Raw genomic sequence first — 24531 nt, 5'->3', positions numbered from 1 at the left:
GAGGCTGGGAGTGGATTTGAAGTGGATTTCAGGAGGGTGGGGTCGAGGCGTTGTTAACGCTGCGGCGGTTATATTCCACCAATCATTTATTTTTTTTTATGGATCCACACCCCGGCCACTTGGTCCTTCCCGCATTGTTTGGATGAATGGTCGGATTTAACAACCTGTTTTCACAAAGCTGCTTGAGGACAGGCTTAGTATTGATATAGAGCGGATCAATACTGACTTTAAATATCAGCTGTCCTCTGTGGGGGACGTTTAACAGGTTTTTAATTTATTCTGTGACTCAGGCTTTTGTTTGCACACATGCAGAGTTTTGAACAACAGGTGTGTTGGGCAACAACCACAAAGAGAATCTGATATTCAGACATTTGCTGGATGCTAGTATTCCTCTAGTAATCAGAATAAAACTACCTCAAACAGAAGGAGTTTGCAATCAGATGTAGAGGTTTGGTGTAAACCTTTACAATCCATGTTCTGAGCATGTCTGCTCCATGTGGGGTAAACATCAGGTGAGGAGTTTCCAGGAGGGACGGAAACATGGAGGTAGAAAAACAAGATGAGAGACGATGGAGACCTGGAGACGTCTTGGTCGTCTTCTGAGAGTTGGAAATAGAAACTTCCCACACCCACAAAGGTTTTGCGGTGGAAAGTTGTTCTGGAGTCTCTCCATTGGGAACTGATTCTGATCCTGCAAAGATCTGATGGGCCAATCAGATTGTTTGGGGCGGGGCTTAGTGCAGTGATTGACAGATGAGTAACAGTTTATTTGGAAAGTTCATCCAAAATGGCTTCAAAATTCTTGATTAATTTAATACTGTACGTTTATCTGAAGCTGAATCAGCACTGTAGATGAGCCAACTTCCATTGGCTTTTATAATTAGGATTCAAATTAGGTTTAACTCAAATATTTCAGCCAACTCCAGCATTTCAGTCTCATTTCAGTCGCTGTAGGAACATAGTTGTCGACGGTCTCTCATGTCACCGGAGCCGTCTTCAGTCGCACAAATCAGGAATCCTTTAATTGAAAGCAGCCTCCGTCGCCGTTTCCACCTGTCGAGCCGAGAAGTATCGAGTAACCCCACCTTCTGATCGTAAGGTTGTTTTGAGTTGACCCCCCGACCCGGAAAGTTTCACTTAGCGCCGCGGTGGAGAGGGGATTATGTTTTCCTCGGCTTCTCGGGTTTTGACCGCAAACTCCTCCACCGCTGACGCTTTTAAAGTCAGCGGGTGATTCATGTCAGAGACGTGAGCTCTGCATTAGAGCAACGGATTCAGATTCAGTCTAAAGTCTATAGATTTGTTTTGTCTTTTAGTCTCATCATATTTGGAAATAAATGTGCAGTGTTGCGTTTGGAGATTTAAAATGTTTCTGTGGGTCTTAATTTTGCAGTTTTGGACGTTATTCCTGTTCTTTACCGTAGGTTTGGATTATAAATAGTCTTTAATGCCTCTCAGTTTGACCTTCTCAAGGGACTTGATAAAGCAAAATATCTGATTATCTAAATCTTATCATATGGGGGGGGTTAAACTAAAAGTGAGAGGGCTTTAAATATCAGTAATAAATCGTTATAGCACAGGAAGTACAGCAGGTCAAAGGTGATGCAGGAAGTGGGTCTGGAAACAAAGAGTTTGGGTCACGATTTTCCTGTTTTGCCTTCTTTTACGCTTCCAAATACACGTCCCAGACCCGACCTCACGACTTGTTTACATTCAGCAGACACAAGATTAGAGTTTGTGTTTAGTACAGTCTGTCTTCTAGCTCCGCTTTTGGTCTCCGCCAACAACTAAGCTGCTAAACGTTCCACTGTGTTCATCAGCGACGTCCGTCTGCTGTTTGACGTTGGGGCTGATGGTTTGGTGCAAGGATCCCCACCCAGTCCCAACAGTCTAGGAGCCCATTGGCTTTTACTTGACATGACATGGCAACGGGCAACGGGCAATGTTTTAATGGTTTCTGGTTTAGCTTTGGGATGTATCCCAATGGTTGGACTTGCAACGTGTGGCAATGAAGTTGAAGTTAAACTTTCCTAAACGTCTTCACCTGCATGTGAACTGATTGACCAACATTTCTTGGACTACAAATGGGAAAACCAGAAAGCTCTCTGAAACGTAATTAGCCAAGACGAAGTGGACTAGAAACGGGAAAGTTTTAAGCTTTCTTAAGGAAGATAGGCCAATGCTACTTGGACTCCAAACAGGAAACCAGAATGCGTTCTCAACCCTGACATGCCATCTTTACCATGTCTTGATTTTTGTAAAGCTAAGGACATAAATGACATACAATCCTCAACATCTAGGTTTCAACTTTAAGCTGTGGAGCTTTCATATAAAAATGCTGATTGCTGCAGCTCTAACTGGTGCAGTTGGAAACAAAAATATGCTTCTTTCCTGAATCTCCTGAGACCAACAATCTCAAGTAATGATCAACATCCTTGTTTTAGCCATAATCACACGGTAGCTCTGCCTTTTTTAAAACTTTAAAGTGACCACACTTGTTCCACTTCCTCCACCGCCGTCGTTTCTGCTTTTGTGTATAAATTCCTCGTTGGAATCCAGCTCCCAGAATAGCAGAGGAGCATCTGCGTCCCTGCCCGACTCCAGAGCGGTGGGGTGGCGGGGGGGGACCCGAGAGCGAGAGTCCGTCCGTCTGCTCCCAGAAAACCCCCTCAGGATGTCTGGTGAGAGCCGGGCCTGAAGGAATGACAGAGATCTGACCCGAGTTCACGACCTGATCCTGCAGCTTTCACTGCGTCCCGCTGCAGGTTTTCAGCTTCGTCCCGGGCCGTAGTGCTGCTAATTCCAGAGGAAGATGATAGATGTGCAGCCGTGCGGCTTTGTTATTCAACAGTTATCCATCAAGAGAGCCTTTCAGACTGAGCGGGGGTCGACCAGGATTTACTGCAGAGCCTTCTGGAGGTGTTGTTGGGGTAAAACACAATGAAACATCTGTGATGGGAGGTTCCACCGTGATAACCCTGATGACACACTTGCCCTCTTGAAATCCCCCACCACCACCACCACCACTCATCCGGCTCTTTCTGCAAACAAACCAGGTTTCTAGTTGGAGAACTTCGAATGGAAGTCCTTTAAATGACCAAATATAGAGCTAGAAACCTGAAGAAGAAACCTGATACTCTACACATCAATTTATCCCACAAATCTAGACAAAAAAGGTAAAAGGCAAGAGTATCTGGTGCAAATCTTCTGATATTTGACAGATTTTGTTAAATTCTCAGTTTATACGTAGGTTAGTTTTACTTCTAATCACATCCTCATCCAGAAAGTTTGAAACTGAAACGTTTCATCCTCCAAATTATCAAATTTAGAGCTAGAATAACGTTTGAAATTCTCCGTAATGGTAGAAAAATAAATGTAGAAGGACGGCAGATTATTTTCTAGACATCATTTTCTGTCTGAAGTGCAAAAAATTATGACTTTAATCAGGAAATGTTTCTTTAAAGACAAAGTATTTGATGCACATGTTTTTATTTAGTTTTATTAGTTTGTTCCAAACCATTTGTCCATTTTTTTGTTTGTTTACTTTTTGTGTTTGGAACATTTTGGCCAGCGCAGACCTCTAATGATATAAATAGTCCTGCGTTAAGGTCGTCGGGTCACATTAACGAGCCCAAGAGGATCAGCTGATCAGTTTATGATTACCAGCACGCTGCCGCATCGATCTCATCTCTGGTTTAGATGCAGGATATTGACCTGTAGGGGGTTGGGGTTGGGGGGGGGGGGACAGTGCAGGGACGGCGAGTGCAGATTTGTTGATGAGATATGAATCGAACTTTCAAATCCCCTTAAACGGCACCGGAGCTCAGCTTTTTAATCACACGTATTGAAGTGTAATGTTCTGCCTAACCTTGGGGTCAATTATGTAACCAGAACATTTAACCTGTCAGTGATGTAACGGCCGTACATCGTGTCCCGACGGCCTGCTCGGTCGTAACGGGGCGGGGGGGGCGAAGTAAAGAGCTCTGATGTAAATCTGTAGGTGACTCTGATTGGCTTTGATGGCTCCAGGAGCCTTCAGATACAACGAGGACACGCAGGATTAGAAAAGTAGATTCAACCGGCAGCACGAAGGTCGACGTCAGAAACACTTCTCTCATCGTTGTTTGTTTGTCGTTCTCCTCCACAGGTGAACGTCTACGTCTTGGGCAGAACTTTTCTCGTACTGGCCAGAGAACTTTGCATCAACGCTCCAGCTATAGGTACTGACCCCCCCACTCTTTACTAAAACACTCAGTGACTCCACGAACATGTAGAGAAAACACAGATTATAAGAAATGGAGAAACATATTGGTTTAGACTGAATGTCTCGACCACTAGTACAAAACCCAAACATATCCAGTCAACAATCGGGTAAAAACTACGCATTCACACATCAACGTCCAGTTTTTATTGTGTTATAAATTGTTAAATCTTGATCTTAAATTGGGGTTTGGTTTATTTATTTATTGTTTATTGTCTGTTTAACCTCTGGGGGCAGCAGCTAACGTCTGAGGGCAGTGGGTATCCAAAGAACAGCTGACTGGTTGTTGTTTGTGGTAGGAGTAGTAACTCTGATAATGGAGTCGTAGCCGAGAGATGACGTCCACATTAGCAAAATGGCTGCTGCATGTGGCTAATTTTAGCTTTAAGGTTTTTGACTGAGATGTTGACACTTGACAAACTGTTTTTTTGCGCACAATTAAGCTGCATGCAACCAAAGCCATGCTTAAATGTGATTGGCCAATGCTAGCAACCAGGAGGCTACTGGAAACGAAATCTTAGTCCTCAACGCAGTTAGCAAAATGGACTCAACTTAAAATGATTCTTGTAAAAATCACATTATTTTGTAAAGCTGCACAGAGCCAATGCTAGTCAACTCATGTGACTCGTTTACCCAAAACTCTACAAAGTAAAGTTAGCATGACCCCATTGCGACTATTCCAACATCAACGGGAAATACTGCAAATTGAAATATACCATAATATCACAGCTGCAACACTTAAACCTGTGGACCTTTTATTTAATATGTTTGTCCTAAAAAGTTATTTATTTACTTTTTCAAACTTTGGAGAACTCTTCCACAGTCACAGACTTAAAGCCGCTCGACCGCTTTTGTTATGTTTTCATGTCTGACATTTATTTATTTTGGAGGCATCTGCCGTTTGGTCTTTGCCCGGTAGCCCCTGTACATTTCATAAACCTGAATTAATTGACCTCAAGAGAATCTTTAAGTCTTTAAGCTGCAGAAATGGGAATATTATGAGTAGTTTGGCCATCAGTTAACTTTATAGTGAAAGTGTAGAAGTAAAAATATTACTCTAAATCACTGGTGTAGGTTTTACTTCATTCAAGTAAAGCTTGTGTTTTTGTTTTTACTGTAAGTCTGCTGTAACCTAGACACGCCGTGTGCATTAGAATAAAACAAAAAATATAAAAAAATAAATAAATCCCTTTTACTTTCCAACTAGAAATAAATAACTCGTTAATTTATAATCCATTAACCTCTGCAAGAACTTGCTGTTTTCATTGAAGCAGGGTGTAGTTCCCTCTGCTGTTACCAGAGGGCGCTGCTGCCCCTCTAATCCCCCACCTCCCTCCCTCCCTCCCTCCCTCCCTCCCTCCCGTCCCTCACCCAGGCTCCGTAATGATGTGACTTGACGTCCGTGTGGCTTCCATCACATTATATCCTTTATGTTTCATCGTCAGGTGTATAAGCATCCTCGTACAGAACACATCTGGTCTTTAACGGCATCCAGCTGTTAACAGTTAAATCATATTTTTACAAAAAGAAAGACACAACTTTTCCGAGGCCGTCCTCTGAAGTGCAAAACGACTGTCTCTGACAAGGTTTCTACTCTTTTTTTAATCTAATCATAAACACTACATAGAGTTCTGCTGCTGCTGCTGCTGCTGCTGCTGCTGCTGCTGCTGCTGCTGCGTGGACCGTAGTAACAACGTTGTGTATAGACTCACACACGTGAAGCAGTCCCTACTCGTTCCCGTTGTGGAGCTCAGCGTGATTACGTAACCACAGATCACCGTGTTAATGTTGTTTCTGCAGCAGCCGCAGCCTTTGAACTCAAGCGTCAGAGCAAATAACGTTAAATCAGCGTTTAAATAAAAAAAAATAACATTAAATTAAATAAAACAACAGCTCCTTTGCTTTTTAAAGTAAGTCTTTAGAAGAACTAACCAGGCCATTTTAGTGTCTTTTAATGCTACATTGCTTTGAAGGCGGGGAGGATAAAACCTAATATTTGAGTCCAGAGCGGCTCACGCGTAGAAGACGAGCTCGGGGATCTGTCCTCCCTGTACCCCCGTCCCGTTGGTGCTGTCGGAGGAGCACTGGAACTGAAATGTCACCTTCCCACACTGCACCTCCGTCATGCCCTCCTGACCGAAGTAGCTGAGCTCGTTCCCGTCCAGCACGGCGCTCACGGTGTAGAAGGCGTCCTGCTCCACCTGAACGGGATGCTCGAACCACACCGGGAACGTGCTGCTCGACCCGTCCGACACGAACTTTGTCAGGTTCTGCGCCAGCGTCACCCCCTGTCTCTTGAGCTCGATCTTGACGCTGTACTCGGCCTTGCCGCCGCTCGACCCGTACAGCCCCAGACCGGCGATAAAGATCCTCTTGTCCACCGCGAACTGAATGCTGTCGCACCGGCCCCGGTAGCGCCACTGATTGCTCCGGTACGCCGAAGACTGGAAGCGGTGGCACCTCTGAGGGGCCAGGCCCTTCCTCGCCGTCAGAGGGAAGTCCAGTTGGGGCTTTTTGGCCGCGGTGTACCACAGGAACACATTGTGCGTCTCCTCCAGTGTCAGGATATCGGACTGTGCCGCCCCGTCGGCAAACTCCTCCAGGCTCATCGACGGGATGCGAACCAAGAACAGCGCCTTACCCAGGACGTCTCGTTTGTTGCGGGTGGTGGGCCCCAAACCCTGTCTCTTGCACTCTGCCGTGGCCCAGTTCATAACCGCCTCGAACACGACCACCTCCTTCGCGTTGAGCGTTTCCCGCCTCAAGATGATGTCCAGCGTCTGCAGGTCGATCTCGCAGAAGCCCTCCGAGCGCAGCGCCAGCTCGGCCTGGGCGTCGATGACCTCCCAGCAGCGCTGCGTCAGCTCGGGCTCCTCAAACAGGCGGCTCTGGGACAGCAGCACGCAGGCGTTCTTGGCCTCCAGGCTCGTCTCCAGGAAGGTGACGCAGGCCTTCGCCAGGGCGGGGACGATGTACTTTTTGGCAGCGTACAGGGTGGCCAGCACCGTGTCCGCCTCCAGGTCGATCTCATCGCTGTACATGTACCTGGGAGAAGGAAAACAGATTAAAGATACAGAAACACCAATCAGATACGGATCTTTTAATATTGAGCATGGGCCGATCTGATTCCCGATTTAAATGTCCTGAAGTTCCGCCCCTGTAGATTCCTCAAGTCTTTCCTTGTCTTCTGAATTCAGTCCAATTAATCTTTCTGTCAGAGTTAATGTAGTGTGGAGAGGGCAGCTCGTACCTTGGCGTCTCATTTCTTATCAGATCTGATTTTACGATAACTTGAAACTTTTATAAAAAAAGAAGCTTGACATGCAACAGTCCGTGCTGCTGAGTGAGCAACAAAGCCTTGTTATTTATAACTACCAGTCTGCATAGAAGAAGACTGTCAGGCCGGGGATGAGGAATAAGGGGAAAAACGTTTCTAGTTGAACAAAGAGCTCAGAGAAAACCAGCAATTACAGATCACTGTGCTGCTGCTGCCGCCGCCGCCGCCGCTCTCTGGCGCTCGCAGCATTTTGGCGTTCGCCTCTGCTCAGCTCTGGATGAGTAATAATGTGCTTTGAAGTGACACTGACTGTGCTTGTCATGCTCTGCTTCTGGTCGGCTCTGTGTGTGTGTGTGTGTGTGTGTGTGTGTGTGTGTGAGTGGCTTACTTCAGCAGAATTAGAAAAGCAGCAGGTTCCACATCTGGGATATGGATCTCAGACTCCTCCTCCGCCAGATCGCCGTAAAACATGGCACAGAAGACGGAGCTTCCCACGGCCAGCACATACTGAGAGGGGAGGGAGGGAGGGGAGATGCGTCAGAGACAAGTCTTCTCCACTGAGTTCAATACAGGAGCAGAGATGATAACCTTTAAAACATTGCTTTAAATTCATAGTTTCTCCAAGAGGTCTTTACCTTGTGTGCGGGGACCTTCTGCGACCCCCCCAGGGGACCAACAATGAAGTGGACATCGGCCATCAGCTCATTGTTAAACATCAAGGCATTCCTGAAAGCAGAGCAGGTTTAAGCCTCAAGTATTGAATAACACCGAGTCCTCCTACACCGCTTTGCCTGGAGACACTGGTTTATTTTCATAGATTAAAGCTGCGGTAGAAGGGCTGACAAAAAAAACTACTATAAATATGAGTTAAATGTCTTTTATTTTTAACAAATCAGCTGACTTAGCCCTAATTATATTAGGTTTTTACAGCCGCACAGACACATAGAGCGGGTAAAACTAGTAAATCATTGTCTAATTTTGTTGTTGCTGTTATCAGAACTTGATTGTGTTAGGTTTTATGGCCAAAACAGAAACAGTTGGGAGGGTAAAACTATCTAAACATTTGTCGGCTTATTTATTATATTATCAAAACTTGCAGGGGAAGGTTTACTCCAAAGTAAACAGCTTTTAGTGTAGTTTTATGTTGTTTTAGTGATTGAATGTGCTGTAATTAGCATTTTAACCAGTTAAGAGTCTTTGTTTTTGGCAAATCAGCTAATTAAACCTAGTTATATTAGGTTTTTGCTGTTAAAGTGGGTAAATCCTTGTCTAATTGTGGAAAAAAAGGTTTATTTTTATATAAATGTAGTGATTTTAGTGCAGTTTTTATGCTGTAATTACATGATTATGACTATTAGGCTGTTTATTTGTATCCAAGCGTGACTTTTGCACATATTTACCACATTTAGGAGGTATTTCGGTGTATTTGTGTTACCTCTCTCGCAGTGTCGGGTGGCTGCACTGCCAGCTGGGTGGGTCCACGTTGTTGTTGTTGATGTTCTGCTGGGTGGTCGGGGTGGTCGCGGTGCTGCTGCTGTTGCTGCTGCTCGCCTGGCACACCTGCACCTCCTTGGTCTTCTCCGTGTCCGCTACCGTAGTGCCGTTGGCCAGGTTGGTGTTGTTGGTGTTGGAGGGGTACAACTCCGCAGCCATCTTCTTGTTCTGCTGCTGTTCCTGCTGCTGCTGCTGCTGCTGCTGCGGCTTCTTCTTGCTCGACAGGGACAGAGTCAGGATCTCATAACATACCGGCAGCCTGCCGGGGAGCTTGCCGACCTTCGTGGACTTTTTCAGGGTTTCTGGAAGCAGGAGGAGGTAAGTCAGACACCTCATGATCCGGCCATGATGGAGCAGCCTGCAGTCTGCCGTTGGCATCGGCACGAGCGACAAATCTTCGCGCTAGTATACCCCGGCGAAGTGGTGTTTTTTTTTTTTTTTTTTTTTTGGAGGAGGTTGAAACGAACTAAATCAGGGTTTCCTATAAATCCCCGTTAAAACGGCATCGACAGCGAAGTTTAAACCCCGTTCGTCCAGGCCCCGGTGGTGGGAGTCCGTGTCCTCCTCTCTCCGCTTCCAACTTCGACCAACGGTCAGCTCATCCTCTCCGGACGGAGAAAACGTCCGCGAAGCGTCGCTTGTTTTCCCTTTTTTTCGGTGAGTGGGTAATCCGTTTTTTTTTTTTTTTTTTTTTTTGGATTTTCCCACCCCGCCTCTTCGTTAATCCTCAGTTATTTCTCCGTTTTTCCCTGAACGGGCCGTTGACCGAGTCGAGGCCGGCTGAGGAGCTCCGCTGCGGCCGTACGGTACCGAGGTAAACACTCTTATGAGGGAGTTTTTAAGGTCTGCTCTATTTTTTTTCCTCTTCTTTTTTTTTTTTTTTTTTTCTTTCGTCGTGATCTCCTCGAACGCCCAGGGCTTACTGGCGACCAATCAGAGTAGAGCACCGCGCCGACGTCAGGGGCTCGCAGGCTCCTCCCTCAGCAGCTCCGCAGAGTGCGTCACGTGTGAACGCTCCTCCCCCGCACCCCACCGAGACCACAGCCGGCAGGGACGGAGCGGGAGACAATAGTCCCCGGGGGCACAGCGGGATGAGGGCCCCCTCTCCGAAAGCACGGCCCCAGACTGAATTAAAGTTAAATAATGATCCCAAAGTAAACAAATGTACAGTACAGTATCACACTTGAGTAGTACGACGAATTAATAATTAAATATATGAGCGTAAAATATTCTTTTTGTGGCATTTGTGTCACTTTTCTGTGTAACTGTTTTACATCTCTTTGTAGTAATTTGTGTGTCCTAGTGGTTGTTTTACACATTTCCCGGTCATTTTGTCCACATTTTATTGTATTTACATAACTTTTTGTCTTCTCTTTGCGATCATCTGGTGCACCTTTGCAGTTATTCGTGCGTCTTAGTGGTGGTTTTGCATCTCCTTCTGGTTATTTTGCATCTACTTGTGGTTGTTTGCTTTTTGGGGGTCCATTGTGTCTCATGTTGTGTCCCTTAGTGCACGTGTTGCATCTCTTTGTGATTGTTTTGTATGTTTTTGTTGGTAGTTTCGTCTCTTTGTGGTCATTTTATGTTTTTTTGCATCCTATTTTTTTTCTCTTCATGATCTTTAATCCTTTAATTTGTCCCAGACTGCTTTGGAGTGTTCAGAGCAACTTTGTTTACACTTAAACGCATCTCTTTGCAGTGGTAAATATATTTATTAGTGGTGAAATGTGACCCACACTGGTCCAACAGATCTACTTACAAGCAAAAATAATACATTTTTGGTCCGTTTATCACGTGTAACTCGTGTAAATCCATAAAACAAACAGAATGACATTGTGTCTGATTGTTTCAGTGGAGTTTGGCACCAGCAAATAATTCTGCAGAATCTAGTTCTGCAGAATCACACAAGATGGACCAGAATGCATTGCAGTTTTGGGGTTTTGAGGGAAGGCTTCTGCTTCCCTCGACTGAGCGATAACACTTTAATGCTATTCGTGTTGCTCTGCTCCAGCGTTTGATTGAAAGGAGCGGAGTTTGCGGCCCTTCTCTGGGGGTGGTCAAAGTAATTTTGGGGAATGTAGGCGAGGCGGGTTGAGGGGAAAGTGGGTACACGAGAAAAGGTAAACGGCAGCGCTCCATCACAGAATGACCGCTGGGCTGTTTGGGCATCGCAGATTGATTCAGCCTGGCTTTGCCTTTGCAGACGCTCCAGTAAAACTTGGAGCAGCGATGGCCAGTTTCTGCAGACGTATCATTACATGGTGCAGAGGGGGAAGGGATCAGCCTGGATCTTATTACCAGCTGGCTCTACCAGCTTTCCACTGGACTGCTTTTTAAACAGAGCCAGTGACTTCAAGGATATTTGACTCCACTGTCATAGCCGGGGCACGAAACTCTTACTTTTTTTGTCTGCTGTGGACAAAAGATTCCTCTTAAATTTCATTGTTAAATTCCCAGCCTGGTCAAATAATCTTTAAAATAAGAAAGAGATGGACTGGCCACCTGCCAGGTAGTTGCACGGCTAAAGCAGGTGTTTCTGATATGTTTCTTTAGCAGAAATATTTACGTACAAGTTTCTCAGAGACACTTGAGCAGCAGAAGGTTTAAGAAGTGAGCATGTGATTGGAAGCTTGCCCGTTTAAATCCTTTCACCAGCTGAGAAAATCTGGACGGAGATGCTGAATGAGAAACAGGCTGCTTCGAGGTGCACTTGAGCTAAATGCTAATCCTCCAGCTCTCCAGTGGAGCTAATTAGCAGCCAGCTCCAGGAGACTGGTTTTACTGGGCAGCTCGCAGGAGGCAGAAACTTTTAAATCTGTGTGTGTTTCAGGCACGGCTTTTGCTAATTTTCTTTGAAATGGAAAAGTTGACTTAATCTGGCCTGTTTTGCTTTTGGTTTATCTGCTGTTTAGACAAAGCGACGCCTGTAAACAAAAGTCATATGGGCACGATGGCAGCTTGTTTACTGGACAGTGTTTTTGGTGAAGTATCATCCTGAGAGGTTTTTGGCTGCAGGACGTTGGAGCCAAACAGAAACGGCCTCTGAAACGTCAACCTGATGGAGCTGTACACCACTGTTGATGTTCTCCAGTCATCACACACAAGACTGATGCAGACTGTGGTCATTAACGGATGCTTACACCCGTAAACCGTGCACACTGCTGCAATTGTTTTCAGATTACACTCGGAAGTTTTCCTGAAAGCGAACTGACACATACACCAATCAGCCACAACATTATGACCACTGACAGGAGAAGTAAATAACATTCAAACCATCTTGTGACAGTTCAATGTTCTGCTGGGAAACTTCTGGACCTGGCATTCATTGGTGTGGATGTTACTTAGACATGTAGCACCCACCTAGACCAGACCAGACACCCCCACCCCATAGCAATGACACTAGCTGATCCACACCATATATAATAGACACAGTAGTTTAGCATATATGCTAAACTTACACCATCAGAAAACCACAGGCCAAAAAACATAACAAAACTTATCAGGGGAGCCAAAGATCTGTCTTCTGATTAACTAAACTAATGATTCTCTCCTCTCACCGTCAGACCCGTGCCTTTACATTCCCCGTTTTGCCCAAATGCTGGAGTTCGGTGACAAGAACCATGACGTCGCCATGACAGCGATGCGACTGGTGCAGAGGATGAAGAGGGACTGGATGGACGCAGGACGAAGGCCGTCGGGACTCTGTGGAGCAGGTAACCAGCCGTGAGACGAGGCAGCGTCGGGTTTCTTATTTTTATTTCAGGCTCTAGGCTCAGAGCAAGGAAAGTGATTAATGCTCTCTGCCCTGTCGCCATCCAAAACCAAGGTGCCCTTAATCAAGATACTTTAACCTGAGACACTCAGAGAGCTGCTGGAGGGCCGGCGGCGTTTGTCACAGCTCGTACTTTCTGTTAATAAAATAGAAGTTGTGTGACGTGTTTAACTGGTGAGTTTATCAGTGTGATGGAGGGGGCTGGTGAAAACGGTGCAAGGAGATAAACAAGAAAAATAGCCCCTTCCTTTTTTTAATCTGTGGATATGAAGTAGCACACTGACAGGTATAGACTGCAGGCGTCTGCAGAGGTTTGGCTCCAACATTAGAAACCTGGCATTTATCTCCTGGCTGCAATATTCTGATGGTGAACAGTATTATCCAAGACGAAGAAGCCATCGATGCACTTCACATGTTTCCCTTTAGACGGGAAAAAGCTAACTCTGCACAGTCTCAACATAAACGAAATCCAAATGGCATTTTACCAGATGCATATTCTGGTAAGAATTAGCCTCCTAGCTAATAGATGCTCTTCCTAGATTCATAGCCTTCTAGCTGACAGTAGGTCCTCCTAGCTTCCCAACTAACACTAGCTCTTCCAAGCCTTCCAACTAATAGTAGTTCTTCATAGCCTTACAGCTAATAGTAGCTCCTTCTAGTCTCCAAGCTAATAGTAGCGCTTCCTATCCTCCTAGCTAATAGTAGCTCATCCTAGCTTCCTAGCCTCGCTCCTCCTAGTTTTTTAGCCTCCTAGGTAATAGTAGCTTTTCTTATCTTCATGGCCTTCTAGCTGATAGTAGCTCCTCCTAGCTTCCCAGCTAATATTAAGTGTTCCTACCTTCCTTGCCTTCCACCTAATAATAGCTCCTCCTGGCTAATAGTAGCTCTTCCTAGCTTTCTTGCATTCCACCCAATAGTAGCTCCTCTTAGCTTCCTAGCCTCCCAGCTAATAGTAGCTCTTCCTGTTTCCACTTTTGAACGATTAATACAGACTACTGCCACCTACTGGTATGAAGGCTTATCTCCATCTGGATTCTAGTCTTTTTGGTGTGTTCAGGTGCAACTTTTTCTGTCCAGACCCAGGAGACATCTCAGTTGACCTTTGTTGCTAATAGCTCTTTGGTTTGGTTTGGTTTGTTGTGCCTGCACCTTTAAATCAAAATTTAAGCATCTTAAAAGTTTTGCGTTTTCTTCTGGTGAGAAATTAAATGAATCGTTCTGACCAGCTCGTTGAAGGACAGCTGCTACGTTAATAAACCCTGTTAATTACCCCTAATAACATTTAAAACCATCTTCTAAATATATTTAGTGTTTGTTTATTATCTGCCACTGACACCTGTGTGTGAGCCCGTCCTAACAGCACCTGCCCAAACTCACACAGCTCATGTGGTGTTGATTTCATCCGGTCCATCAACCTCTTTATGTGTGATTCATGGTGCAGTTAATGTGAAACAGCTGAGCTCAAAGCTCTTCCTTCCTGGTTGCGTCTTGGCCGGTGTCAACCTGAATACACTCGAGTTTGACGCGTTACCAACTAAGACGTCCTGAAATCGAATCACCGGCTTCCTCTGCATGTTCACGCTCACGGTTTCAATTTGCAGCTTTCTCTGTTCCTCTGCTGCATTGCCTGAATAATTAATTGCTCATCATTAATCATTGAGGAGGATACGCTCGGATGGAAGAAGGAAAAGTTTGTTCCTAAACATGATGCAAATATCATAGTTGATGGGTTAAAAAAATATGCATCTGCTAAAAGTTTCTTTCAAGACAGGAGAGTTTTTAAAGTCCATTGTGGATTCCTTTTGAGTTCAAGGACAACGGGGTCAGGAAGTGATAAATGACAAAGTCAACTCTGTATTTAGAAAGAAACAACGGCAACTTTGAAGCTGCATGGTTTCAAGGTAGTGCTGATGAAATGTTTGAGAAAGTCCTCAGCCGAGCTAAAAGCCACCACTTCACTCCTAAAGGCTGTTAGCAGTGTGCATGTGGAAGCAGAAGCATGCATCTATCTTTTAACAGGCTCTTGAGCGAGGCAACCCTAATGACGGTTATGTAACTGTTCCCCTTCAAGGATCGCACTGCAATTCATTGCATAATGTTGTTGTTACTCCTTTTTAAAACTGTGTTTTGGTGTGGGGGTGGACTGTTGGCTCCGCAGGCTGAGGTGCCCCCGTTGGTTGGCTCTGTCTTTTAGTCTTCAAGGTGTATGTGCAGAAAGCCAAATACACATTTAAGTCTTAAGTCACGTCTTTGCCTGTGCTGTAATGTAACGTTATACATTAATGTATATATATATATATGTGTGTTTTTAAAGACCTTTCACCTTTTATACGAACTTTAAATCTTGTTCTACCAAGTTTTTTAACAGGTGTTTGTTGCTTTTTCCCCTGTTGCTCAAATCACATCACGTTGTGTTCATTTATTTCTGATTCCAGCTCTTCTCGTCGCGGCTCGTTTCCACGATTTTCGCCGCACCGTCAAAGAAATCGTCAGCGTTGTAAAAGTGTGTGAAACGACGCTAAGAAAAAGGTGGGTGGTGGCAGTAATCCTGTTCTGATTTGGTATTAACGTGCATCATGAGTGATATGATCAGAAGTGGCCAGTACAGGTGTGAACACACCCAGTAAATATTTACACATGCTGGACCAAGCTTAAGTAACTAACCAAGAAAAGTTAAGACGAAAAGAAAAGGTTGAAGTGGTGGAGGTTGAATTAGCGTTGTGAACGCAAATATCATGAATAATGACACCTCCAAGAAGAGTATTGCATAAATAAAATAAAATACCAGAGATATATATGTATTGCACTTAAGAAAAGAGAAAAGAACAAATATTATAGCACACAATTAAATGGTAAATGAGCAACTTTCCTTGAATACAGTATATTGTCCAGAGGTGTGTCTGTTATTCTTTAGTTGTAACTGTTTATAAATAAAGCATGTATTAATATGTACTTCGATCATAAATGATATGTGGTTAATTAGCCATGTTTGTGGTTCTGAAACAGCGGTAGACGGCGATCTATTGTTTCAACCTGCCGTCTCAAAGCAAGGGATTTCCCCAAACCACTTGCATGTTGCTGATTAGATTACAAGTAGTCGAAGATGGTATGGTTAATTAGCAATGTTTGTGGTTCTGAAACAGCAGTAGATGGCGAGCCATTGTTTGGAGACAGACACAGCACAGAACAAGAAATCGCTCCAAATCATGTGCATGTTATTGATTAGGTTACAAGTGGTCAAAAATGCTGTTGGTATTTGGTTAATTAGCCGTGTTTTTGGTTCTGAAACAGCGGTGGATAGCAAGTCATTGTTTTAAGCTGCCATTTCAAAACAAGGGATTGCCGTAAACCATGTGCATGTTATTGATAACATAACAAGTGGTTATCAAATGATAGCGGTACGTGGTTAATTAGCCATGTTTGTGGTTCTGAAACAGCAGTAGATGGCAAGCCATTGTTTTGAGACATCAGCTCAGAACAAGGAATCGCTCCAAATCATGTGCATGTTATTGATTAGATTACAAGTGGTCAAAAATGGTTTCAGTGTGTGATTAATTAGCCATGTTTGTGGTTCTGAAACAGCGGTAGATAATCATATACATGTTATTGATTAGATTACATAGTCGCACCAACTGAGGTGCATTTTTATTCTTGGTGTGAAGTTAAATATTAATTGTATTTGTTCTTTTTAACTTATTTTCTTTTAACTCATTTAACACATTCTACTTCAGACTGACAGAGTTTGAGGACACGCCCAGCGGCCAGCTGACCATCGAGGAGTTCATGAAGATCGATCTGGACCAGGAGTGTGACCCGCCCTGCTTTACAGCCGGACTGAAGAAGAATAAAGTCCATCAGGTGAGGACTTTATCACACAGTGTCAGATAGTTCAAGGAGTCTAAAAATTCACCTGAGGTTCAAGAAGTTAATATCATAAAATACACATTGCTTATGAAATTACTCATTTCCCCCCCCAAGAGGAATATTAAAGTTTCGTTTTATATTATCTTGATGATTACATGCAGTCCTCAGGCTTCCTCCCATAATTAATGTGGGGTATTAACCTCTAAACTAAAACTGTCAGAGATCACATCCACACACCATCATGCCCTCAGCCACTTAGCTTTAACACAACTTTGAAGTCTTTTTATGATTCTGTGGTGTGTGTTGGTTTGCTTGAGACTTTTAAAATAAATGCGAGATGATGTTCAGTCAGATTTTAGACCAAATAACTCTATTTTTAAACTTGTAGATCATGCATGAAATTAAAGTTCCAACAATTACTTGATTAGTGAATGATTCAGAACATTTTTAAGTGTTAGTTTGCTGCTTTCCCTTGTTTCACATTTTAGTCAACATCTGAGATTTCTTTTATTATTAAACTAGATGATTAACTCAATAAATTAATGAGCAGACTAATCAGTGATTAAAACAACTATAATAGTTGAAGCCCTGTGTGCATTTATATCAATCCATTTTTGTTCAGTTGTGTGCTTCAGGTATCATCGCAGCCAAAGTCCTACAGGCAGGATGAGAGTTTAATTTGTGACTTTAAAAACAGAAACTGGAGAGAAAAAAATAAACATTAGTCACCATAAAGCAGATGGAGGTGAAGAAGGTGGAGGACAAGAATGAGAAGGAGGACAAGAATGATGAGGAGGACAAGAAGGGGGAGGACAAGAAGGAGAAGGACGAGGACAAGAAGGAGGAGGCAAAGAAGAAGAAAGACGAGGAGAAGAACAAGGAGGAGGACAAGAAGGAGGACGACGAGAATGAGAAGAAGAAGAAGAAGAAGAAGAAAAGAAGGATAAGCAGGACAAGAATGAGAAGGAGAAGAAGAAGAAGGAGGAGGAGCAGGACAAGAATGAGAAGGAGAAGAAGAAGAAGGATACGCAGGACAAGAATGCGAAGGAGAAGAAGAAGAAGGAGGAGGAGCAGGACAAGAATGAGAAGGAGAAGAAGAAGAACAAGAAGAAGGAGGAGTAGAAGGAGAAGGGCAGGAGAAGAAGGTGAAGAAGAAAGACGATGGAGGAGGAGAAGAAGAAGAAAGCATCAAATCTGCTGGAAATATAACAGAAGAAGAAGACTATTTCCTCCAACTTCCTCTCCTGAATGTGTAGAGTCTTAGAAGACGACCAAGATGTCTCCACGTCTCCATCGTCTTTGTCCACATGGATTCCAGCTTGGTTCATCTTTTCAAACCTAGAGTTTATGTGATTATTAAAAGTTTCTACATCAGATCAGTCTGTTCTGATTGAGGGTTAACTTTCATATAAATCAAACGTTCACTTCACTTTCCTGAGGAACATTTGAGGTAAATGGTTTCTGTCAGATACAACGAGAGTAAAACATCCTTTAATAATTTTAACTGTCGGTACAGAACGTACATAGTTCTGTTCTTAACCTCCATCTCACACCGTCAGCATCAAACCAACTCATACAGATCTGAAAAGAAGAGGAAGACTTTCAGCCAAGGTCCCTGTGTTTTGATGTTCTTTTATTTCTAAGATGTTTTACTTTCACCCTGTGGTCACCGTGGGTTTGGAGAAAGACTTTTATTGTCTCATTTAGTTTTTCCTCCTTTGTCGTCCCTTTCCTGTAGCTGGAGATTGAGCTGAAGAAAAAGATGGATAGCTTCGAAGGTATGAATTGAACATCCTTGTCTGTTTGCCATCGCATTAAAAGCAGCTCGGCTCTTTGGGGGCTGTTTGCTTTTCTTTCAATTGACTTTGAGGGAAGTTAAAGTCATTCGTTCCACTGTCAAAGACGGAGTTTGGTTATTCTCGTCTCTGATGTTTCTGCCATTTGGCTGACCTTGTCTGAGTGAAGATCAGTGCTGTGTGGTTAAAACAGAGGAAACAGCTCTCTGGCTTCTACATGATTTAGTTTCTGAACAACGTGCAATTAACTTTACATTATGTTACAATAATGACATATTATAATTGAAACTAGAGTAAATTCACAGTCATTTTAGGGGATAGTTCAACCATCTGCTCCCTTTTGTTTTCATTGTTCAGGAACAGTTTTAGGTTTAATAGTTTTATTTTCTGTCTTCAACAGATGAAATTCAAGGATACCAGGATGAAATAGACGCAGAGCTTGAGAACAGCCGACCCAAACTAAGAGGAGTGTACGCTGCCTACACTAAACAAGGTGAGTGACTTCAGAAGACATCCTGGACTCTGGATGCTAATGCGTAGGTGCTTTTGAGCTAGTTTGGGTTTGTTTGAAACATATTTCCCCAACAACATGATGATCTAGAACTGATCAGCATGATTCAAGAGAAACCAGCCCCCCAGCTAATAGTAGCTCATCCTAGCATCTTTGTGGTCCCATTTAATAGTAGCTCTTCCTAGCTTCCTAACCTCCCAGCTAACAGTAGCTCTTCCTGGCTTTCCAGTTAAAAGTAGCTCTACCTAGCATCTTTGCGTCTCATTTAATAGTCGCTCTTTCCTAGCTTCCTTGCCTCCTAGCCTCCCAGCTAATAGTAGCTCTTCCTAGCTTCCTAGCCTCCCAGCTAATAGTAGCTCTTCCTAGCCTGCCAGCTTTTAGTTGCTCCTCATAGCTTCTTAGCCTTGCCGCTAATTGTAGCTCTTCCTAGCTTCCTAGCCTCCCAGCTAACAGTAGCTCTTCCTGGCTTTCCAGTTAATAGTAGCTCTACCTAGCATCTTTGCGTCTCATTTAATAGTCGCTCTTTCCTAGCTTCCTTGCCTCCTAGCCTCCCAGCTAATAGTAGTTCTTCCTAGCTTCCTAGCCTCCCAGCTAATGGTAGCTCTTCCTAGCATGCAAAACTTTTAGTAGCTCCTCATAGCTTCCTAGCCTTGCCACTAATTGTAGCTCTTCCTAGCTTCCTAGCCTACCAGCTAATCGTAGCTCTTCCTAGCCTCCCCTAGCTTGACCTTTGTTGCAGGTAGAAAAAATAAATGACCTCTACACATAACTGTATGCCACCATATAGACGATAAATCACGATGGGCTTTTCCTTTTGCCACCACCTTCAAATGATTTCCCCCAAGAACAGAAGAACAGAGTTCTCTCTGAAATGAAATCCACAGCAGAAACACAAGCAGCTGTCAATTTGTGTGAGTGGGACAAACGTCTTCAGACATCACAGGTTAACGTGTGATGTAGTTTGTATTATTTACTGTGACGATGAGAAGTCTGAGCCGCTGTTGATTTTCTTCAGCCCACCCAAGAAAACCAACACACAGCAGACTGCACTCCCTGTCGCTGTCGTTCTCTTTATCTCCTTCTACCTTTGGCTTTTTATCTCTGCCTCGGCCTGTCTTTCTTTCTTGGACGACGTCCCCCTGCTTTCACACAGTGGGAGGTTTTTAAAGGCTGTCACTGATTTCAGTGCTCCTCCAGCTGCTGCGACGCTTTTCAGATCCGACAGTTTCTTCTCATAGCGAGTTGATTTTTCTGTCTCGTGGCCTGAAAGTCTGCGAGGAGGACGTTTTAATTATGTCTGATTAAAGGACACATTTTAATTAGATACCAGGGCGGCCCAAAAAGGAAAAAAAAAAAATAAAATGCAGTCCCAATTATTTTGTCTCAGTGTGAATATTCATCATCCTTTCTATTCTCTGGGATTCGGGATAATTTTTCTGCACTTGTGGCAAGATTACATCGGCCTTTTTTAACTGCTGTTGTTTGTGTCATTGTGAAATATCTCTCGCTGAGTTATTTTTATGATGGACGATGATGCAGCTTTATAAATCCTCTGGGAAAACGGAGTCATGAGCTGCATAATAACGTGCAATAAAGTGAAGGTGAGCTGAAAAATGATTAGAATTAATTCCCGGAAGCTGGCGTTAGGAGACAATTCACACAGATAAATTGAAGATTGTGGCTCTAGCCAGCATTACAGCTAATGTGGCTGCCTCTTTGGAAACTGTGACTTTGATGTAATTTAACCAGGCAAGTCCAACTGAGGTCTTTTTCAAAAGTAGGAATTCAAGGTTCTGATAATTGTGTATATAAAGATGGACAAAGCCTTTCCGGAAGTTTTGAAGCTCAATGTGGCGCCTACGGCCGCCTCCATCTTGGCTCGAGTGTCTGACTCCACCTAACTCCCAGCTGATTCAAAACAGTTTCTTGTACTAGGCTGTAAAGATGTTTATTTTGGCTATAATGTTGGACATTTTAGCTAGGTAGGTCTATGGGGATTGACTCACTTTTTGGAACCAGCATCTAGTGGTCATTTGCGGAACTGCGCTTCCATGTTAGCTTCGTTTTTCAGCCTCTAAGGTTACCGTTTGAGCTATTCACATAAATTCAGACTTAATTTATTGCTTTGAATGACAATTAAAAATAGTTACACCTTTATGGCCAGAATCTGAAGTTGAACTTTTTTCTTCCAGGTGGCTAGCTCTCTCTCTCTCTCTCTCTCTCTCTCTTTGCGCACCTTTTTTGTAATAGTTAACAATCAGCTAACATTGTCATCAAAGCGGCTAACCAATGACGATCCATCCTAAAACAAAATGTAGGCTTGTATTGGAAATTAAAGTGAAATTCGGTGTAAGGCAGGAACTTTGTTTATAATATACGTAATAAGCTAAAAACTGTAGTTAATAACGCAAATAAAACTGCTCTATAGAAAAGCGCATACTCCTGCATGTTCATTAATATACAGAGAAATTATCTATAAAGATCAAAACTAGGAACGTAAGCATGTTTATTTCTGCTGTAAATTTAGGGATTGACTCACTGTCGGAGCCAGCATCTAGTGGGCATTAGATGAACTGCAGTTTGTCAAATTTTTGCGTTGGCTTTACTTTTATTTATTTATTTATTTTGTCCCCAGGGTTTGCCTCTTGGTTCGGACTAAATAAGGCACACAAATAAAACACTTAAGAACCGTGTGACAATGAATAACACTACCAACAAGCCCAAAAACAGATTCTTAAATTTAAAACTTGTATTGAATTCAGTTAAAGATTCAGGACAAGTTAATTTAAATTCCTCTAGCAAACAATTGTGGGATTTGTCTATTCCTGTAAATATGAAGCTGCTACCTTGTAGGATGTTAGCCTAGCTTAGCATAAAGACTGGAACTGAGGGGAAACCACTAACGTCACACTGTCTAAAGAAGACAATTCAGACCACAGTTCAGTTTGAAGTTCATCCCATAATATGTTTTATTTCCACAGCTAAGAAAGTGTTTAATAACTTAATATTCTTTTTTTCTTCCACAGAAGTAATAAATGACGACCTCTCCACATCGTCTAAGCCGGCCGATGGCGGGGAACCAGATGAGGACGACGAGCTCCAGGCCGTGGCCAAGCACTTTGGCAAAGACCTCGACGAGCTCACACTGGAGGCTCTGATAAAACTAGAGAAGACGAGAGCAGAGGAGGAGGAGGAGGAGGAGGAGGGGGAGGACAACCAGGACGATGTCCCAAAGAGAAGAGGCCCGTCGCTGGCGTCCATCTTGGGAACGATGCCCACATCGTCCACTCTGGGCCTCCCCGAGTCCATCAACAAGTGCATCGGAGAGAACGAGAAGGAGAACGGTGAGTACAAGCTGGGAGAGGGGAAGCGTTTTTGTTTTGCTGTTACCTCTGCATGTCACCTCATCAGGAGTCATTTTGTCTGAAACGTCTTCATGAAAGCAGCTTGGTCCTTGAGGACGATCTGATTATGAATGCTGCTGTAACACAATAATGATCCATAACCACGTTAAAGAGTGCTCTCACAGGTTTAATTGTGGTAATGAACTCGGCTCTAGACTGAAACTGGCTGAGCGGCGTCTGAAATTTGTCCTCCCTTATTATGCTGTTTAAGACATGAAGGAGGCTCAGGAGGCCTGTTGGTGGCATTTCTTAACTGTCAGTGGGTTTTTGCGCCGAGATGATTTGGTTTTATGCGATGTTCTGTATGTTTTCTTTGTTTTTAAACAATTATCTGCTTCACTTCTGCCTTTATTTGGTCGTATTCTCTCAGTAAATTGACAAGACAACTGTTGGACTGCACATCACGTCTCAGTAGCCCCTCCTAGCTTCCCAGCCTCCCAGCTAATAGTAGCTCCTCCTAGTTGCCCAGCTAATGGTAGCTCTTCCCAGCCTCACAGCTTATAGTTGTTCTTCCTAGCCTCCCAGCTAATAGTAACTCCTCCTAGCTTCCTAGCCTTCCAGCCAATAGAAGCTCTTCCTAGCCTCCCAGCTAAGAGTAGCACTTCCTAGCCTCCCAGCTAATATTAGCTCTTCCTAGCTTCATAGCCTCCCAGCTAATATTAGCTCTTCCTAGCCTTCCAGCCAATAGTAGCTCTTCCTAGCCTCCCAGCTAACAGTAGCTCTTCCTAGCTTCATAGCCTCCCAGCTAAGAGTAGCACTTCCTAGCCTCCCAGCTAATATTAGCTCTTCCTAGCTTCATAGCCTCCCAGCTAATATTAGCTCTTCCTAGCCTTCCAGCCAATAGTAGCTCTTCCTAGCCTCCCAGCTAAGAGTAGCTCTTCAAAGCTTCCTAGCCTCCCAGCTAATAGTAGGTCCTCCTATCTTCATAGCCTCCCAGCTAATATTAGCTCTCCCTAGCCTCCCAGCTAACAGTAGCTCTTCCTAGCTTCCTAGCCTCCCAGCTGATAGTCATTCTTCCTAGGCTCCCAACTAATAGTAGCTCTTCCTGGCGTGACAGCTCCCACCAGGACAAGAAAAGACTTTAGGACTCCCCCCAAAACAAAAATCTATGCTTGTTTAAATACAGTCAGGTAATGTTTTCCATTCTGGTCAGGATAAAAAAATAAAGACAGAGAGAGAGAGAGAGAGAGAAGCCGAGCTGTAGTAGTGATCACGACCTCTGTCAGTGTGACTTATTATCAGTTTCAAAAATAAACGACTACAGGGATCCATCATACGTTGCCTATAATTACCTAATTACACGAGTGCGACGCTCAGCGCCCCCGCCCCTCCTTATCTGGGTGTGCAGAGGCGTTGATGGATGCGATGTAGCGGTGCCGTGCAGCTACATCTGTCCTGATGAGGAAACCTGTGTGTTTAGGGCTCAGAGTGGGAGGATGGGAGGGGATGGGGGAGCCGGGGGAGGCCAGGAGGGGAGAGGCCAGGAGGGGGGAGGCAGTGTGTTTTGATGGATTGGGGGTAGAGGAGTGGTCTAATGTTTGCAGAACATCCTAGAAGTTAAAGGTCAAAGGTTTGAAGCCAAGCAGGAACCTCTTTGTGTTCATAAATATTGACCTGGAGCCTTTACAATGATTTTTATTTTTAACAAAACCTCTGAAACGTTTACACGTAATTCCCTGAAGAGCAATTAAGAGGAGGAGGAGGAGCTTTTAGTGTTGTCTGGTTTGTGTCATCCATTAAAACCATGTTTGGACTGAAACACAACTCAGTTCATTTAGTGAACAAAACAATAAAGATGAAGGTTGATTGATTGATAAACAACAATAAGTTGAAGGACGTGAATTTAAACTAGTTGCGGCAACGTTGAGACATCTTGGTCGTCGTCTTATAGACATTCAGAGCTGGAGAGAAACATGGAGAAAAATGTTTTTATTCTCTTCCTCCTTATTCTTTTTCTCCTCACTCTTCTACATTTTCTCCTTTCTTTCTCCACTTCGTCCTCCTCCTCTTTCTCTTATTGCTCCTTCTCTCTCTCCTACTAAATCTCCTCATCCTCTTCATCCTTCTTTTCTTCGTCCTTCTCCTTTTTTCCTTCTGTTCCTTTTCCTTCTTCACTTCCTCATCTCCTATTCCTCCTTCTCTTCCTGCTCCC

General features: G+C 43.8%; 2 protein-coding genes across 2 annotated transcripts in view; one reads left to right on the top strand and one right to left on the bottom strand.

Moving 5' to 3' along the window:
• The window catches only part of brf1a (BRF1 general transcription factor IIIB subunit a), an 88171-nt gene that overhangs the window by 15805 nt on the left and 47835 nt on the right, over window positions 1-24531 (top strand). Inside the window, exons 5-11 of the mRNA XM_084568579.1 lie at window positions 4104-4220; window positions 12596-12745; window positions 15240-15333; window positions 16536-16662; window positions 18407-18446; window positions 18865-18957; window positions 22002-22319. Coding sequence (XP_084424705.1) covers window positions 4104-4220; window positions 12596-12745; window positions 15240-15333; window positions 16536-16662; window positions 18407-18446; window positions 18865-18957; window positions 22002-22319 — 939 coding nt within the window. The remainder of the gene's footprint in view (window positions 1-4103; window positions 4221-12595; window positions 12746-15239; window positions 15334-16535; window positions 16663-18406; window positions 18447-18864; window positions 18958-22001; window positions 22320-24531) is intronic.
• LOC311505168 (BTB/POZ domain-containing protein 6-B-like) lies at window positions 5667-9902 on the bottom strand. Its single transcript, XM_084568576.1, has 4 exons — window positions 8974-9902; window positions 8174-8264; window positions 7927-8045; window positions 5667-7306 (listed from the first exon to the last, which is right to left on the bottom strand). Exons 1-4 carry the CDS (start codon window positions 9408-9410, stop codon window positions 6274-6276), a joined length of 1680 nt encoding a protein of 559 aa, XP_084424702.1. The 5' UTR covers window positions 9411-9902; the 3' UTR covers window positions 5667-6273.

This window comes from Chelon labrosus (genome assembly GCF_963514085.1).
Source record: "Chelon labrosus genome assembly, chromosome: 20".
In the NCBI taxonomy this organism is placed as follows: Eukaryota; Metazoa; Chordata; class Actinopteri; order Mugiliformes; family Mugilidae; genus Chelon; species Chelon labrosus.
The sequence above is the reverse complement of the archived record's forward strand: the minus strand, read 5'-3'. Positions and strand labels throughout refer to the sequence as shown.

What these genes read in the sequence shown, in the direction of transcription:
- LOC311505168 (XM_084568576.1), bottom strand. Translation starts at nt 9,410, where the DNA reads ATGCCAACGGCAGACTGCAGGCTGCTCCATCATGGCCGGATCATGAGG. An exon ending in AGAAGGTCCCCGCACACAAG is followed by an intron (nt 8,046 to 8,173) that starts GTAAAGACCTCT and finishes CTCCCCTCTCAG; the next exon opens with TATGTGCTGGCCGTGGGAAG. An exon ending in GCTTTTCTAATTCTGCTGAA is followed by an intron (nt 7,307 to 7,926) that starts GTAAGCCACTCA and finishes TCCTTCTCCCAG; the next exon opens with GTACATGTACAGCGATGAGA.